Genomic DNA, 19,800 nt, shown 5'->3' with positions numbered 1-19,800 from the left:
AAAAGGATCCTTTACAACCTCCAACACTATCAAAGTCAAGTTATACAAGAAAGCAACTATCAACCCAGTTAAATCTATCTGTTCTTTTTTTCTAACTATTCTATCAAATGTCTCTATATAAGTAACCAAAGCTAACAATGATCGAGGTCCTTCCAAAATATGTTTTCCCAACAGAACTTAATTGATCAAAATAAAGCAACTAAGAGATGCTTTATAATAGAAGATAATTTGTAATGACTCAAATATTTTCAAGAAGGATACTTCTGGGAAAAAAATGCCTTACTTTCTAATTAAGTAAATAGATACCTTATAATCCACATGACTCATTAAGAACAATTTAATAAACAGAAAAGAATAAACAATAGTTTAAATATTTTTATTATCTATTATGAAATGCCAAGAGATAAGAATGCTAGCTTACTAGTGCCATTAATAGTATATTACACAGTCACAAAAAGATTATAATACTAGCTGCTTCTGAAATTTTAAACCCTATTTAATATTTCATCTATGTGCCTTAAGGTGAGATTTCAATAGGAGACATTTCAATGAGGCAAACATCAAAGTAATTATATTATTATTTTTATCTTTTTACCTGTATTCAGGCTGTCGGCTTGCAGAATGATCATCTCTCGTCCACCTATAGCCAGATTCATCCTGTAACAGAAAAATGTTACTTAAAATATTCATTTACATTATTTTGGTCAAATAGAGTATCTATTTGTATCTAACAACATTACTGGAAACTAGTCTCAAAACCAAAATAATATGAGGGAAAAAATACTTTTCTAAGTTTCTCTGTGCTTCAAAGGCATGAGAAAGAAAACAAGATACAAGTCATCCATTTCAAACCACTAATTTGGTAGACTCAGAACCTGTGGTACTTATTTATCTCTATTAAAATACTTAAAAGTATTTCTTTGGTGGGCCCAAACAACTTTATTGTCAAAAACACATGCCATCATTCACAATAGAGAAAGTCTGTTCAAGAACAAAAGTTCAATTTAAATTCAAACACATATTTCTCAATCTTTCATTTTATTTTCTTTCTCTGTGAAGTTTGCTCAGCAATTTTCATCTTGAAGCCTAATGAGGAAACCGTCACTTTCCCAGTTTTCTTATTGGTTTCCTTTTCTCATCCTACCTCCCATTAAAAACTATAACTGGAAACAATATAATAAGAGATCAACACTATATTAGATAAACCATATTAGACCAAGATGTTTAAAATCTTGTCTAAAATTAAGGTAAGCTTAAAATTTTAAAAAGTAACACACTTTGTCCTCTGAAACAGACAAGTTGGAAGAGGTACATATGAAGGAACCACATAGTAATCCACACTCCATGACTTAACATTACACATACAAGAAGGGACAATCAGTCCTCCATATCCACAGGTTCCACATTAGCAGATTCAACCAATCACATTTAAAAATATGGGAAAGGGTGGAATTCAGCAAATTTCAAAAAGCAAAGCTTGAATTTGCCTCATGCTAGCAACTACTTACATAGCACCATGCTGTATTAAGTATCACAAATAATCTAGAGATGATTTAAAATACATGGAAGATGTACATAGGTTATATGTAAACACTATGCCTTTTTATGTAAGAGATTTGAGCATCCTTGGGATTTGGTATACTGGGGGTCCTGGAACCAATCCCCTGATATCAATGGACAACTGTAACATGTGCATTACCTACAATCAGAAACAATGATTCAGCTAAAATAAAAATATTATCTTCATTTTCCTCTTTAGCATCACATACCATACTTACAGAAATAAAATGCATTCATCATTTTTCTTCCCAACATTAAACTGAAGAAAAAAGTCAACAGCTATAATATCACACTGGATCTAGTAAGTAGTTTGCTTTATATTAACTGAAGGTAAGAATTAGTATCATGAGAATCCTAAGGATCTCAAGTGGGTTTATTTGTTTGAAGAATATTACATGAGAAAATGTGTAAAGAATGAACAATTCAATTTATAACAATAAGAGTAAAAAATACTATCAAGGCACTATTACGTTTCAAATACAGTTCAGTCCACTGAATCCAAAATTCCCTGTCTACACTAAGCAGCCACAGGGTTTTCATGAGGTAACAACTGTTTAACCAAAGGCTGAACTGTTTCTCCTTCAGACTACCTGAAAGAATGACTCTGGTGGCAAAATTCAGTATTTCTAAAATAAAGATAATGCATAATGTTTACTTTTCAATATTGAACCCTTTCTCCTAAAGGAAAAGCATGACATTTAAAAGTGAACAAAATAAAAATGAATTCTATTGAGACGTAAGAAAGCTTTCATCAAATTTTATTTAAGCAATGACTGAATATCTCATTAATTACGATATTGCATGGTAGGAAAGGGGAAAAAGCAGAAAATATAGGAAAATGGTTCAGCAGAAGAATGATGTAAACATGCAAGCTATGTCAAAGGAAGTGCATCAAGGAATAGTTTAATCAAGTTCAATAACAGATTACTGCAACATTAAATATGTTTCTAGATTATTAAAGATGATTAAGAAAAGAACATAATAAAGCAATAGTAGCTAAGATTTTAAAAATGCTTATTATAGGAAAGGCAATGTTTGGAGAGCTTTCTGAGGTAAGAAGTAGACTTTATTAATAATTATAACAAAATGAGACTGAGTGTCAACAACCTTAACCCAACCTCACCCACAGCATTTCATCATGATGAAAATAACGTAATTTTAACTGGGCACATTCAGTAACAGAAGATAACTACATGCTGATCACTTGAAAGTGAAAGTGAAAGTCACTCAGTTGTGTCCGACTCTTTGCGACCCCATTGACTATACATTCCATGGAATTCTCCAGGCCAGAATACTGGAGTGGGTCGCCTTTCCCTTCTCCAGGGGATCGTCCAACCCAGGGATTGATCCCAGGTCTCCCGCACTGCAGGCGGATTCTTACTGAATACGAAAGCAATAGGTAAGATTACCTTTATCTGGTTCTACAAACCCTCGCCAACTGAGGGAATAAAAAAGCAGGCGAGTTGGAATCAATGTTATTAAATCTAAGACAGAGCTATCTAGAGTGCTTACCCACTTTGTCCAGCACCCCAAGATTCTTGACTACCAGTTCCCATTTGACAGGTCCAGCAGGCAATTCAACAGAGCATCAAGCAGGAAGTGTTTATTCAACTGCCTCCATGGCCAGTCACATAAATTCCAAAAATTACATGATTCTTAAACTTATAAAAAACAACAATTAGTACATGGGGGAAATTTACATACTCCTCTGTGAGGTGGACCACTTCTTCGATCATGAGAAAAACTGCGGCCCTCGTCACAGTCTCGGTAATCAACATGACTGTAATATCTATTGTAGCTTCCTTCACCAGGTCTGTCTAGCAGTGGTGGTTTCTTTGGCACAACATTAACTACTCTACGGTAGCCATCCTAAAACAGACAAAAAGAAATACATAAAAATCACTAACTTCGCTATTTGGTTTTGGAAACGTTTTTTTAAAAGCATAGGAGTTATCCTTAATCAAATAGAGTAAATGTATAAACAAACAAAAATGCATTAATGAAATAACATGAATAATAACTAAGAGTAAGGTCTTCACATGAATTAAAGGAAATGAAACCGTTCAATGAGAAAGCCAGGTGTTTAAAAGTAACATGCAGCAATGCAAAAAACCAATCATAAGTAAAAAAAAAATACAACATTATTAATAAAAAATAAACCATGAAAAGGAGAATGTCACAGTAGCTCTAATCCCTAGTTGTCCAGGTACTTTAGAAGTAAAATCATTTAAGATAGCACACATCTTTTGTTCACTGTGTCTGAAGTTTACTGTCCAGAAAAAAATAAAAGATTTTTATACATAACCAACAGCAAATAAGGAGATAATACTGAGCTAGAAAGATCTAGAGGATACATTTTGCTATTTCTAAAACAGCACATAAGAGAAGAGCCTGTGACATCATAAGTTTGGAAGCAAAATAAAACTCGATATAAAAGCTGAACTAATTTTCAAAGTAATATGTTAATGTTTTAAAGTTTAGCTCAACGGATTCTTAGTGGGAGTTGGGAAACTGAATAGAGGGAAAATAACACCTATCTTAGACTAGAAGCTGCTGTAAAATAAAAATGATTATCAACAAGAAGAACCAGAGAGCTACAGAACATGCATCTCTAAATAATCTGGTCTTGAGCACTCATGCTATGTCTATCAATATCAGATAAGGCCTATGTGAAAGAAATTGGCAGGCTACCCAAGTGTAAGATATGATCATTATGAATTAACTAATTCGACAAAATGAAAAACTCATAATGCCTAACATTTGGGAGTGGTAATTTTACTATTTAAGTCTCAGTTTCATTATCTGAACAATGACATTAATAACAGTAACTACATCATGAAGTTGTGAGGACTAAAGAAAAACCAGACTGTAAAACACTTAGTACAGCAGGATACACTAAGTACACAAAAAATGTTTGCTATTATGATTACTATTTTTGCAAGTCTAAGTGAAACACTAAATTCCTCAAAATGGCTACTTCCTTAAATTGCTTCTTATCATTAATAACTACAACTATTCAATAACTATTAAATAGCTATAAAATAGCTATTTAAATATATTAAAAAATATTTTAGTAGCTATTAAATAACTACACCAATGCCAAATTTCCCAATGAGTAGGAAATTTGTCAGTGTGCCACAAAAAAACAGTTAATATCCATTTCAGAGTTAAAATGACCTATGTAATTTTTTCCCATGGGGATATAAGGTGGTTTCCTTTAGTATGTAACATACTAAATTGTAATATATATTCTGTATGATCACATAAAATATAGTACACAAATGAATTTAGTGACTTTTTCTTCTTAACACTATCTTTCATAGAGATTTCAATTAAATCTAAGCAAATACTGAGCTTAAAAAAAACTGTCACTAAGCCAAAATTTACAGCATCTTCTAATTCAAAATTTGTTGCACATAAAATTCAAACCACTGACTTCTCCAATTGTGGGAAACCATAAAATTCAATTACACAATACCCATTTGTTCCTACCAAATAATAAATGAAAATAATCAATCCAAAGTTGTTAATAAGCAAAAGAAAAAATCTGCTAATGATAGCTCTTGTATCTAGCAATGAAGATGAAACTGCCATTTCCTTTATGTTTTGAGAAAGTGTACAAATATATACATTATACCATCCCTCTGGTGGTGTTGCACTGAGTAATTCTCACAAACACACAGGATTACAAGAGCCACAAGGAGAAAAACCTGAGTGCTTATTTACCTGTAATTTATCTTGTAATCTTTAAGAGCAGTAAAGCAAGACAACGACCAGAACTCATAAAGATGCTACCTCCTGGAGGTCTAGAGGAAATCACATGAGAGTCCTAAAGAAAGGTCTTTGAAGAGAAGGGGGATTGTTCTGCATGCAGAACAGTGTCCTCCTAATGCTGACATGTCAGCTAGATCCGTTAACTCAAGAGCAGGAGAAAGACCAAGCAAGGAAGACAGAATGAGTAAGATTAAATTCCAAGAGACATTTCTGAGAAAGCAGTAAAACATGGTTCCCATAAATCCCCTCTTCTTGTTTTAATGAATGTTTCTTTGATCTTCTTGTCAGAAGAACAGTGTTAGCATCGCCTCAGTGCAGGTGAGTCAAGAAAATAAGGCAATCAATGTTCTAAACATAAGAAAACATGCTATCACAGTCTGTGATCGAGTCCAAAGAGCATGCTGATTTTCACCGAGCCATAGAAGTGCAGCTTCCAAAGCTGCAAGTCGAGATAAACTCATGTGATCAATTTCCACTGTTCAGTAAAATCAGAAGTTATATTAGTCTGTACTTGGTAGTTTTTAAGGAAATAGAAAGGGCTGCTGTAATAGCAGCTGCCATGGTAACAGCCATTATGGAAACTATTAGAGTACCTAAAAGACGTTTTTTACCCCAAACTAGATTGGATTGAGCTAGGTGAGAATCACCACACCAGGGTTAATTTAATAGAAAGGGTAAAGTTATAAGCAAGTGCAAAGATGTATGGTCTGGTAGTGCAGATATTAACATGGGCATTCATGTCTGTAAAGTTCCATACAAAATGATTACTGTTAAAGATTTGAAGGCCCTGTTGCAAAACCTGTGAAAAAAAAGGACGTGCAAGATGATGCCACATGAGGATCTTAGTAGGAGAGTATTGTAATGGTGCTGGTGCAAATTTTAAATGGAGTACAAGTTTTGTAAATCCGGGATTCCATAAAGGATCAGATTTATTATAGTGAAAGAGAAAAGACCAAATCTGATCATGCCAAGTTCTGTTACTGTCTTGAACCAATAATCCTTGGAGACCCCAATTTTCTATTGTATAATTATTGATCATGAGAGCTGTGTGGAAAAATTGTGAGATCTGCAAACATGCCAATTAAATCCATCAAACAGTCGCATATCAATCCACGCATGAATACATAATGGGATTAATGGTTTAGGGTGAGACATTCCAGACGCTGTTTCCTTGGAAACCAAAAGTAAACACAAAGGTCTGATGTTTAATGGTAACAATTCGAGATCGTTTTGGGGGGTTTTATTATATTATTCATATACCACTGAGTGCTGGTATAAGCACATATCTGTGCATTTGTTCAGTTAGTTATGCAGAAGGGTAGATGTGAACCATTAATGGTCCAAGGAGAATCTAAGGTATTGCATAGGTAAAAGAGATGGGAGGAGAAAGCCATTGTCCCCTAGTAATGGTAGAATCATTGATAGAAATAGGAATTTCTGGATCTTCCCATGGGACAACAGACAACAAAGGGGGGTTCAGGAAGTGAGCCCAGTATGTATAGTTATTGTTAAGTAGCACACAAGCAGGAACCCAGGTGAAAAACAGAAGTAAAAAACTAACCCGAAAGAGCCATACCTTATGGGCAGAGTTAGCAGTTACAATGGCTAAAAGGGAAAGCAACATATTTTCAGGAGTAATAGGTGTGCCACTATTAACAACAGCTATTTCAGCTCTTAAAGTAAGACGTTTAATATCACCCCACATAATGTCAGCGGCTGGAGAATGATTGGTTATTTCTCAGTCTTTTTGGAAGAGGCATGCCAGGAAGAGTCATCTGGGTGGTCAATAGATGAAACTCCAGTAACGGATCCTTAAGTCCTTGGTGCCAACTCATGATAAAGTTTCACACAATGGGCAGGGATACAAAGTGGACCCGATGGAGACAAAACAGCAGCATATTCCCTTCCCCATGTTACTAATTTAACAGGTCCTTGCCAAATAGGAGAGAGGGTGGTTGTTTAAAAAGTACCAGAGGGAATTCTTATGAATGTGGAGTAGCAAAATGTCTAGTAACAGCAGCTGATTGTGAAGAATTTTTGGAAACTGACAAGTGATTAGGAGTGAATAATGGTTTTTCCAGTGGTCATGTATGGATGTGAGAGTTGGACTGTGAAGAAAGCTGAGCACCGAAGAATTGATGCTTTTGAACTGTGGTGTTGGAGAAGACTCTTGAGAGTCCCTTGGACTGCAAGGAGATCCAACCAGTCCATTCTAAAGGAGATCAGCCCTTGGTGTTCTTTGGAAGAAATGATGCTAAAGCTGAAACTCCAGTACTTTGGCCACCTTATGTGAAGAGTTGACTCACTGGAAAAGACTCTGATGCTGGGAGGGATTAGATGCAGGAGGAAAAGGGGACGCCAGAGGATGAGATGGCTGAATGGCATCACCGACTCAATGGACTTGAGTTTGAGTGAACTCCGGGAGTTGGTGAGGGACAGGGAGGCCTGGCGTGCTATGATTCATGAGGTTGCAGAGAGTCGGACACAACTGAGCGACTGAACTGAACTGAAGGCAATATATAATCATGCCCTGCTGCTGCTGCTGCTGCTGCTGCTAAGTCGCTTCAGTCGTGTCCAACTCTGTGGGACCCCACAGACGGCAGCCCATCAGGCTCCCCTGTCCCTGGGATGCTCCAGGCAAGAACACTGGAGTGGGTTGCCATTTCCTTCTCCAATGCATGTAAGTGAAAAGTGAAAGTGAAGTCACTCACTAGTGTCCAACTCTTCACGACCCCATGGACTGCAGCCTTCCAGGCTCCTCCATCCATGGGATTTTCCAGGCAAGAGTACTGGAGTGGGGTGCCATCGCCTTCTCCAATCATTCCCTAGGAGGGATTAATTCTTTCCTTTTCAGTTTATTTAAAATTAATTTCGGTAGCCCATTCATGCATTCAATAATGCCTGTCCAGTAAGGTTGTGAGGAATACCTGTGATGTGTTTAATATCCTATAGACGAAAGAAATCCCTAAGTTTGTGTGATGTATATGCTGCAGCATTAGCAGTTTTAGTGGCTTGAGGGTGTCCTAGAATAGTAAAACATTCAAGGTGAGCTTGCACATGATGTGCTTATTCTCCATGCTGTGTGGTAGCCCATAAAAAGCCTGAAAAAGTATCGACAGTTACATGCACAAAGTGAAATGGTTTAAATGGAGGATAATGAGTCACATCCATCTACCATAACTCATTAGAACAAAGACCACAAGGGTTATAATGCCAGCTTCTGGGAGAGAAGGAGTTAATAACTGACATGTGGGACAGGTACTAATAATCTTTTGGCTTCCTGTATGGTTAGAGCAAATTGTTTATGTAGCGCCTTGGCACTCTGGTGGAAGAACTGATGTGACTGAAAGGCAGCAGTAAACGATGATCCTATAAGGTGAAGACATGAGTCAGCTTGTTGATTTCCGAAAGTGAGAGCTCCGAAAATTGTCTATGTCCTCCAATATGAGCTATGAAAAAACGATGATGTCGTTTAGTTAAAAGAGTTTGAACAGAAACAAAGAGGGAAAGTAATGGTTTATCCATTGAAGTATTTTAAATAGAATCAGGCACTTGTTGAATGATATTAACAACATAAAAGGAATCTGTTAAGAGAGTAAAGTTTGCAAGGTTTGCAATGCAAGCAAGACAGCAGCTAATTCAGAATGTTGTAGGGAAGTTTGGGGGCTGGTAAAGATCTTTATCCATCCTGATGTTTCCTTCCAGGTCACTATCCCTCAAGTTTTGACTGCCATCTGTATAGTGGGTAAGGAAGTTAGGAACAGGATTTCTAGAGACAAGAGGATGTAAAGAAAAGGGCACTAATTGTAAAAGAGAAGTTATTTTATCCATCAGTAAGTTGTAAATAATTCCCCTGTAAAATCTGATATGGCGATTTGAAATTGTTCATTAGTTTGATATAATGATTCCACGTTTTCTTTAGATATTCCCACAAAATTGTTTGTGGATCTGAGCCAGTAAGGCAACAGAGGCCTAAGTGTCCTTGCTGTAATAGATGTAGTCTCTCCTGTAAGCAGGGAAGAATAATATATTTTGGTTGATTAGGATCATGTAGCCATTCAATGTTTTTTATCTCTTTAGGTAAGATGTGGGCAAATATTGCTGTAGGAGTATGTTTGATAGAAAGAAGAATCAGTGAAAAAGGATGTGAAGAAACATACAGTCAAGAAAATGTTTAACATAAGCAGCACTGAATTGTGGTAATAAAGCATAATGTTAAGGAGAAAAACAGCAGGGTGAGTGAGGTAGGATCTTCATTTCCCTGTAATAATTGAAAGAAAGTGAACGTGAAAGTCGCTCAGTTGTGTCCGACTCTCTGTGACCCCATGGACTATACAGTCCATGGGATTCTCTAGGCCAGAATATTGGAGTAGGTGGCCTTTCACTTCTCCAGCGGATCTTCCCAACCCAGGGATCGAACCCAGGTCTCCCACACTGCAGGAGATTTTTTACCAGCTGAGCCACAAGGGAAAGGAAGCTCTGCAATATGTTGGGATGCCTAACGTAGGTCGTATACAATTTAAGTGACTCAAGAATTGCTGTAAAGAAAGAAGAGTTAATGGTTCTGGAACCTTGAAGGAAAATTGTAAAAGAGTAATTGCTTTTTGTAAAATTTGAAAACCAAGATATTTCCATGGGGGCATATGTTGGATTTTCTCTGGAGCTATTATTAACCCCTGTGAATTCAAATATGTCTGCAAGGAAGAGAGAATTTCTGCTAATTTTTGTGGTGAAGAGTGTGCTAAAAGAATATCATCCATATAATGATAAATACAGGCATCAGGAAATTGTTGTCATAACAGGTACAGACTTAGATCTACAAATCTTTGACACGTGGTAGGGCTATTCTTCATACCCTGAGGTAAGTATTTCCACTGATATCATTGTAAAGGATGATGATTATTTATATTAGGAACTAAAACTGTAAATTTCTGTTTATCTTCAGAATGTAAAGGTATGGTAGAAAAAAAAATTTTAAGATCTATAATTATTAGTGTGATCATCTGGAATTAGAGAGGGGTTTGGAATAGCTGGTTGTAATGAACCCATCGGCTGCATTTGAGCATTATTTACTCTTAAATAATGAATTAAATGCCATCTTCCTGATTTTGGGGGGATAATAAAGATGGGAGTATTTTAAGGAAGGTTGTCTATGTCCTGCATCTAATTATTCTTTAACCAATTGTTCTATAAGCCCAATTTCTTCTTTAGTCATAGGTCACTGCTCTATCCAGATCCAGGGGGTGGGGGTGGGGGAGGGTTCATCAATCTAGATGATTTGTAATGGTATATAATAGCAGTGGCCCTGAGGATAAATTTGTCTGTAGTTTTAGTTGATATTGTTATAATATATCTCACCCCCATAAAGCTGTAGGAATATTCATGATGTAAGGACAGATAATAGCTACATGCCCTTCTGAATCTGTACAGATTTTTGGAAAGGTGCTTTGATATGCTTCTTGGAATCCCCCAACAACTAACATCTGTCCATGGACGCTTTTTAAAGGCCAGATGGAAGGCCATTCTTGTTTTGTGATAATAGCTATATAAGTTCCTAATCTATTAAACCCTTGAATGAAAGGTCTTGAATTTTTAGAGTTTATGTGGGGTGGTTAGTCAATTAGCATTGTCTAGTAAGCCACATTCGAAGATCCAAAGCCTCCTTTCCTAATTTCTTTCTCTGCTGAGGGTACAAAATAAGGCAAGAGTAACAGCTGTGCAAGTTTTGTCCCTTTCTCTACTGTATGATAAGTATGTGAGAGCCATAATTTGAATACTGCCTGAGTAAACAGAATCAATTACCCTTGGTAAAATATGAATACCTTTCATAGTTATGCTCGACCGGCCTAAAATAATTCCAACGGTGTCTTCAGATAAAGGGCCATAAACTTCTGTAGGAATACATTTAACTTCTTCGACACTATGAACAGAGGTTAGCAATATTGTACAGGAGGTGGTGATCAAAACCATCCCCGAGAAAAAGAAATGCAAAAAGGCAAAATGGTTGTCAGAGGAGGCCTTACAAATAGCTGAGAAAAGAAGAGAAGTAAAAGACAAAGGAGAAAAGGAAAGAAAAGAAAAGAAAAAGAGTTCCAAAAATAGCAAGGAGAGATAAGAAAGCCTGCCTAAGTGATCAATGCAAAGAAATAGAGGAAAACGATAGACTAGAAAAGACTAGAGATTGTTTCAAGAAAATTAGAGATACCAAGGAATATTTCATGCAAAGATGGGCACAATGAAGACAGAAACGGTATGGACCTAACAGGAACAGAAGATATTAAGAAGAGGTGGCAAAAACACACAGAAGAACTACACAAAAAAGGTCTTAATGAAACATATAACCACGATGGTGTGATCACTCACCTAGAGCCAGATATCCTGGAGTCCAAAGTCAAGTGGGCCTTAGGAAGCATCACTATGAACAAAGCTAGTAGAGGTGATGGAATCCCAGAAGAGCAACTTAAAATCCTAAACAATGATGCTGTTAAAGTGCTATACTCAATATTCCAGCAAATTTGAAAAACTCAGCAGTGGCCACAGGACTGGAAAAGGTCAGTTTTCATTCCAATCCCAAAGAAGGCAATGCCAAAGAACGTTCAAACTACCGCACAATTGCACTCATCTCACACACTAGCAAACTCATGCTCAAAGTTCTCCAACTTAGGCTTCAACAGTACGTGAACCGAAAACATCCAGATGTGTAAGCTGGATTTAGAAAAGGCAGAGGAACCAGAGATCAAACTGCCAACATCCAGTGGATCACAGAAAAGCAAGACAGTTCCAGAAAAACATCTGCATCACTGACTACACTAACGCCTTTGACTGTGTAGATCACAACAAACTGTGGAAAATTCTAAAAGACAAGGGAATACGAGACCACTTCACTTGCCTCCTGAGAAACCTGTATGTAGGTCAAGAAGCAACAGCTAGAACCAGACATGGAACAACAAACTGGTTCCAAATTGGGAAAGGAGTACGTTAAGGCTGTATATTGTCACCCTGCTTATTTAACTTATATGCAGAATACATCATGCAAAATGCTGGGCAGGATGAAGCATAAGCCGGAATGGAGGGAAAAATATCAATTATCTTAGATATGTAGATGACACTACCCTTATGGCAGAAAGTGAAGAGGACCTAAAGAGCCTCTTGATGAAAGTGAATGAGGAGAGTGAAAAAGCTGGCTTAAAACTCAACATTCAGAAAACTAAGATCACGTCATTCAGTTCAGTTCAGTTCAGTTGCTCAGTCGTGTCTGACTCTTTGCAACCCCATGAATTGCAGCACGCCAGGCCTCCCTATCCATCACCAACTCCCGGAGTTCACCCAGACTCACGTCCATCGAGTCAGTGATGCCATCCAGCCATCTCATCCTCTGTCGTCCCCTTCTCCTCCTGCCCCCAATCCCTCCCAGCATCAGAGTCTTTTCCAATAAGTCAACTCTTCGCATGAGGTGGCCAAAGTACTGGAGTTTCAGCTTCAGCATCATTCCTTCCAAAGAAATCCCAGGGCTGATCTCCTTCAGAATGGACTGGTTGGATCTCCTTGCAGTCCAAGGGACTCTCAAGAGTCTTCTCCAACACCACAGTTCAAAAGCATCAATTCTTCAGCGCTCAGCCTTCTTCACAGTCCAACTCTCACATCCATACATGACCACAGGAAAAACCATAGCCTTGACTAGACGGACCTTTTCTGGCAAAGTAATGTCTCTGCTTTTGAATATGCTGTCTAGGTTGGTCATAACTTTCCTTCCAAGGAGTAAGTGTCTTTTAATTTCATGGCTGCAGTCACCATATGCAGTGATTTTGGAGCCCCCCAAAATAAAGTCTGACACTGTTTCCACTGTTTCCCCATCTACTTCCCATGAAGTGATGAGACTGGATGCCATGATCTTCGTTTTCTGAATGTTGAGTTTTAAGCCAACTTTTTCACTCTCCACTTTCACTTTCATCAAGAGGCTTTTGAGTTCCTCTTCACTTTCTGCCATAAGGGTGATGTCATCTGCATATCTGAGGTTATTGGTATTTCTCCCGGCAATCTTGATTCCAGCTTGTGCTTCTTCCAGCCCAGCGTTTCTCATGACCTACTCTGCATAAAAGTTATATGCAATATATATTTTATATATATATATATAATATATATATTTTATATATATATATATAATATATATTTTTTATATATATATAATCATGGCAAATAGATGGGGGGAAAAAGTGCTCACTGAAGATGGTGACTGGAGCCGTGAAACTAAAACATGCTTGCTCCTCAGAATAAAAGCTATGACAAACCTAGACATCATATTAAAAAGAAGAGACATTAGTTTGCCAACAAAGGTCCATCTAGTCAAGGCTATGGTTTTTACAGTAGTCATGTATGGATGGAAGAGCTGGACCATAAAGAAAGCTGAGCACCAAAGAACCAACGCTTTTGATCTGTGGTGCTGAAGAAGACTTTTGAGAGTCCCTTGGACTGCAAGGAGATCAAAGCAGTCAATCCTAAAGGAAATCAGTCCTGAATATTCATTGGAAGGACTGATGCTGAAGTGGAAGCTCCAATATTTTGGCTACCTGATGTGAAGAACTGACTCATTGGAAAAGACCCCGAAGCTAGGAAAGATTGAAGGCAGGAAGAGAAGGGGACGACAGAGGACGAGATGATTGAATGGCATCACCGACTCAATGGACATGAGTTTGAGTAAGTTTGAGTAAGCTCCGGGAGTTGGTGATGGATAGGGAAGCATGCAAGCAGGCATGCAGTCACAAAGAGTGGGACACGACTGAGCAACTGAACTGTCTGAACTGAACTGAAGGAATTTCTCACTCTTCTATGGCAAAAACCACAATTATGACATAAATTCCAAGTATTTAGATGCTGTACATTAACAACACCTATACCATTTTTCAACCAATGACCTACTGGTTCCCAATCAGACACTTTCAAAGAAACTTCTTGTGGATACCAAGGACAAGTATAAATCACCATAAGAAGTTTAGTTAAGTCTGAATCAGAAAACTTACAACCACTAATGGCAAGCAGAAAAGAAAGCTGATGCTTATGAGCAAGCTGTCGAGGAGAAAGTTACCCAGAGTGGAAAGCGAAAGTACCGCACATCTAGAAGGCTTCATTCTGTCATTAGTCTTAAAGGCCATAGTTTCTACCTGGAAGAGCAGATGTCCTTTTCCCTTGCTCAGGCTTGAGCAAGCAAACCTTCACATGGTCCCTGTTTGGCCACCAAATGTGGCAGAGTCACACTGGGTTAGTTCTCACAAACACATAGGATTATAAGAGAGTGCGGGGAGAGCTCAGAGAAAAAGCTGAGAGCTTATTTACTGGTAATTTATCTTGTAATCTTTAACTAAGAACAGTAAATCAAGACAAAGACCAGAACTCTGGGATTAAGGAAGTTACCTCCCAGAGGTCTGGAGGAAATCACATGAGAGTCCTAAAGAAAGGTCTCTGAAGATAAGTGGGATTGCTCTACAAGGAGAACAGTGTCTTGCTAATGCTGACATGTCAGCCAGACCATCTAACTTAAGGGCAGGGGAAAGACCAAGCAAGGAAGAGAGAATGAGTAAGATTAAATTCCAAGAGACATTTCTGAGAAAGCAGTAAAATATGGTTCCCAAATAAACTTAACTACTTCTTTTAAGTTATAGTATTATGATTTTTAACACTTTCATATTTGTCATTATCTTAGAGACAAGACAATTTCTTCCACATGGCTCTCTGCATTTCTGGAATAAGGACTATTCAGTTTGCCTGTGCTAACAGAAATCTGACCAAGATACATATCAAATGATTTTTCCAATTTTAAATCTGAAATGGTGATTGTGTTTTGTTAGAAAACCAATTATTCCTTCACTTTCTATAAATTCCAATTCACTATAAATACCTGTTATGAAAAACACTTTGATTTTAGTTTAAGTAAAAGCACCAAGTTTGATGTTTTGTTTGATTCAATATATAAATGTATATCAAATTCTCCACACTAATGTTCATTCTTATTACTAATTGGGTACAAATTATCAAGATTACAGTTCTTTAAAAACATTTCTTTTCCATTGTCATTAAAATATACTTTGTATTCATTTTAACACAAAAACATTTTATTTTAATACATAAGCACCTCTTCTTAAGCATCTTTCTTTTTTGAGACATAATGAAATATTTCCATTTGAAATAAAGTATCTTGAATTTACTTGAAACTAATCCAAGAAAGAGCAAAGTGGTGAAAGCATAGACTAAAGAAGATGACCTTGAGTTGATAAATACCATTTGAATAATTTGTCTGTGGGGAGTTCATTACGTCATTTTGCCTACTTTTAAATACTTAATTTTCACCGTTATAAATAAAAAGTCAAAAACAACTAAAACACATTAACCTACCACCAAAGTAACTAAGTACAATGGTATATGTAACTACTCAACTGCCAGATTTCCTGACACAATCAACTTGGTATGAATGGAAGTTTCATGGCACAGAAACCTTGATCTTATTCACTGCCCTATTCCCAGCACTTGGAGTTTTACTTGGCACATAGCAAGTACCACATACATAATATACATTCCAGTTTGCATCTCAGTTTTATACTACTGTTGGCATCACATGCTTTTTACCAGAAAAATACAAAACCTAACTAAAAAATTCGATTACCCACAAGTCTAGAGGACTTCTGCTTTCAAAAGCTTGAGGTTTCCTCACTCCGATCCTTCATGCTTTAGACACATATCTGTATTGTAGGGCTTGCCTGGTGGCTCAGTGGTAAAGAATCTGCCTGCCAAAGCAGGAGACACAGGTTTGATCCCTCTATCAGGAAAATCCCCTGGAGAAGGAAACAGCAACCCACTCCAGAATTCCTGCCTGCGAAATCCCATGAACAGAAGAGCCCGGCGAGCTACAGTCCATGGAGTAGCAAAGAGGCAGACATGACTTAGGGACTAAGCAACACAACATCTGCATTGTAGCACTTACTGGTTTAATTCACTCACTGAATTTTCAATGAAATATTGATATCTCTGGGTCATTTCAACGGCTTTTGGGAATAATATGTCAAATATCCGAAGCTGGAACTGTCCCCAGAAAACTAGAACACATTACAGGATGTAGCTGAGAACTGATCCTGTCTCTCTGGAAACAGTGACAACGAAACGAAAGCTCATGTAATTCTCTCCGCCAAAAAAATTAAACACCTCCTAGGGCAGCTCTACACAAAGGAACATTTCTAAATCAAAACTCAGCAAATGCACACTTAAGATTTTGCATCTAATGTATGTAATTTTTACAGTTACACTCAAAACAAATTGCACTTCAGCTGATGATATGCATGTTTAAGTAGCTAATGGAAAGTCTAGTGCTGTCCACAGTTTACTTCGAAATGCATCCCTCAAATCTGATGGACTCGGTGTACTTATAAAGGACAGACAGATGGATAAAGACATGATAAAGAAAGTTTAGTAAAATGTTAATAGTTGAATCTAAATCATGAATAAATGGATGTTCACTATAAAATTCAACTTTGCTGTAGGTCTGAAAATTTTCATAAGGTAATGATAAAAGTTGTATTTACATGAACACTTACTAGATGATAAAATGTAAGGTATGAAAAGAATTAAAATTATGCAAGTGCACACTTTAAAAGTGTTTCATGAAATAAGAGTGGGGAGAAGAGGAATATTTCCACATTAACATACTTTTAGCAATATTATCTAGAATATGTAAATAACTGAATTACTAAGTTTAGTAGACTTGATTACTTATTTCAAGTTGGATAAAAAAAAGATCTCAATGTTATTTGGAGTAAATTTAAATTTGAGAATATATGGAACAAATATATGTACCATATATTATCTACAAGATCTTAGAAATTAACAAACTCATGTTCTGAATTCACTAAAAAATTTATTTCCAACTCACTATAGTCTCCAGGAGAGAAATAACCAATGAAATGAACAGTACAAACATTCAACTAACTCAAGGAAAGAAATATTGTTATGTAACTATTTAATTATAAAACCTAATTATATAACTCAAAACTAACTAAATATGATAGAAAAAAATCTTTTAAATTTTTTTTTCCCCTTGGCTGTACCCTACAGTACATGGGATCTTAGCCTTCTGACCAAGGTTTGACCCCAGTAATGGCAGTGAAAGCACCAAGTCCTAACCTCTGGACTGGCAGAGAACTCCCCCAAAATAAAAATTTTTTAAAATGTTGCTGCTCAATCCCATGGACGGAGGAGCCTGGTGGGCTGCAGTCCATGGGGTCGCTAGGAGTCGGACAGGACTGAGCGACTTCACTTTCACTTTTCACTTTCATGAATTGGAGGAGGAAATGGCAACCCACTCCAGTGTTCTTGCCTGGAGAATCCCAGGGACGGGGGAGCCTGGTGGGCTGCTGTCTATGGGGTCGCACGGAGTCGGACACGACTGACACGACTTAGCAGCAGCAGCAGCTCATCACTACCCTCAATCTTTATAATGTTCACTGCCACCAAGATTAGAAAATCCTTTACTTGACATACATTTGTTAACAGAAGAAGCCAAGTAGAAATAGACAGGACTACTTCAGTTTCAGTTACATTACAGTGCCCAGAATATAAACCACTAGTGTTTTGATCCTAGTTTCCAAACTTTATAACCCCTGCTGCTGCTAAGTCACTTCAGTCGTGTCTGACTCCGTGCGACCCCATGGACTGCAGCCCACCAGGCTCCTCCGTCCATGGGATTTGCCAGGCAAGAGTACTGGGGTGGGTTGCCATTGCTTTCTCCTAAAAATCTGAAATAAGCCAACAGAAAATGGACACTTTATGTTGCAACTTCATTACAATGTTCCACATTTTCTATCTGTTCCCTATCAGGCTAACAAGGTGGACTTACACAACCGGAAACTTACTGGTATCTAAAAGCCATTGTCACAAAACTTTTATCAAGGCTACAAAGTCAGATAAGCTCATAGAAATTACAGATTAAACAGAAAGCATATTTTTAAAAATAAAGGTCTTATGGACATCTAAAAGTTAAATGTGGATGTCCTGTCATAATCAATGGCCTTCCAATAAAAGAATGTGCAGATTGTGTGTAAAATACTTCTTTGGGCTTAAGTCTCCTATTTATCTACTCAAATTTAAAACCAAATAAAAATTTATGTGAACTACCTTACAAGTAACTTATTATCAATACAGAGGAATTTTTAAGTGCTCTAAAGTACTAAATAATAACTGGTATATTTGTCAAGTTACAACTGAAGATAAGCTTTCCAATACTCAAATAAAGTGTAATTTAATATCAGCACCAAGATATATGTGTCCAGTTGCCTTCTAGGTTAATCAAACCCAGAAGTTCACAAAATAGATACTTTACAACTGAAGTCATACTAGTGTAGTAGGTACCATCTCAAGTCCCTATTTGATGTCATACTTTATGTCACAGCAATAGTTTTTCAAACATATTTCTGGTGTATCAGACTTGAGAATGAATGGGACAATGGGACAAAGGAAAGTAATAAAAAAGAGAGAGAGAGAAATGCAATAAAATAATTTTGTTAGAGCAGAGAACCCAAACATACAAAATAAAATAGAACATTAACTTTCTCTATCTCAGACACTAGTGAGAGTGGGTTCTCAATTGTTGAAGGATCTGCTAAAGCTTTATATTTAGGAAAAAAATATATTCTGTCCTTTCAACCACAACTGGGTGCCATTTCTGCTTTGGCTCAGCCTCTTCATTCTTTCTGTAACTATTTCTCTGCTCTTCCCCAGTAGTATATTGGACACCTACTGACCTGGGGGCGGCGCTCATCTTTCAAATTTTTACATGAAGTTTTATTGAGGTATGACATTCATCTAAAAAAGTATACTAACTGTAAATGTTATTTTTGGATAAATTTTCACAAGGTTATCACACTGCGTAACTACCACCCAGATCAAGAAACAACATTCCTAGCATGGCAAAAGCCTTTCTGTGCACTCTCCCAGTCACCACCTCTGTCTCCCAAAAGTCATCTCTTTCCTGGCTAGTTCTGCCTATCTTGAAACTTTATATAAAAGGAAACACATACGATATACACTTTTGTTTCAGTATTGTTTGTGAGGTTCACACATGTTGCTGCATTTGACAGCAGTCCATTCTTTCTCATTGCTGTATAACTGCACAATTAATTTATCCACACTGTTGGATATCTGGATTGTTGCCAGTTTGTAACTCTTATGCACAATGCTGCTAGGGAATGATCTTGTACATGTCAATATTACACAACAATACAGTTTTTAAAATATAATTAAATGATTTTGTAACCAAATATTTATAAATTTTTAATATGATTTTATTAGGTCCAAGTAACAATTACAACTCTATGTACATTTCCAGTTTGTATCACTGAAACATTTTAACCTAAGAATTCTGCCAGCCCATGAAATTAGATGTGAATAGAAAACTACTTTTCCACCTAAATGGAGAAGGCAATGGCA

General features: G+C 37.1%; 1 protein-coding gene across 10 annotated transcripts in view; it reads right to left on the bottom strand.

Annotated features, from left to right (window-relative positions):
• PPHLN1 (periphilin 1) overlaps window positions 1–19,800 on the bottom strand; it is a 175,103-nt gene that overhangs the window by 133,845 nt on the left and 21,458 nt on the right. For 8 of the 10 annotated variants that reach the window (XM_027542616.1, XM_027542606.1, XM_027542609.1 and 5 more), the window contains exons 3-4: window positions 3,265–3,429; window positions 596–657 (exon numbers count right to left, since the gene is read on the bottom strand). In XM_027542616.1, the coding sequence (XP_027398417.1) occupies window positions 596–657; window positions 3,265–3,429 (227 nt within the window). The remainder of the gene's footprint in view (window positions 1–595; window positions 658–3,264; window positions 3,430–19,800) is intronic. The other 2 variants (XM_027542613.1, XM_027542615.1) reach the window with 1 other exon arrangement.

This window comes from Bos indicus x Bos taurus, chromosome 5 (genome assembly GCF_003369695.1).
Source record: "Bos indicus x Bos taurus breed Angus x Brahman F1 hybrid chromosome 5, Bos_hybrid_MaternalHap_v2.0, whole genome shotgun sequence".
NCBI classification, from domain to species: domain Eukaryota; kingdom Metazoa; phylum Chordata; class Mammalia; order Artiodactyla; family Bovidae; genus Bos; species Bos indicus x Bos taurus.
The sequence above is the reverse complement of the archived record's forward strand: the minus strand, read 5'-3'. Positions and strand labels throughout refer to the sequence as shown.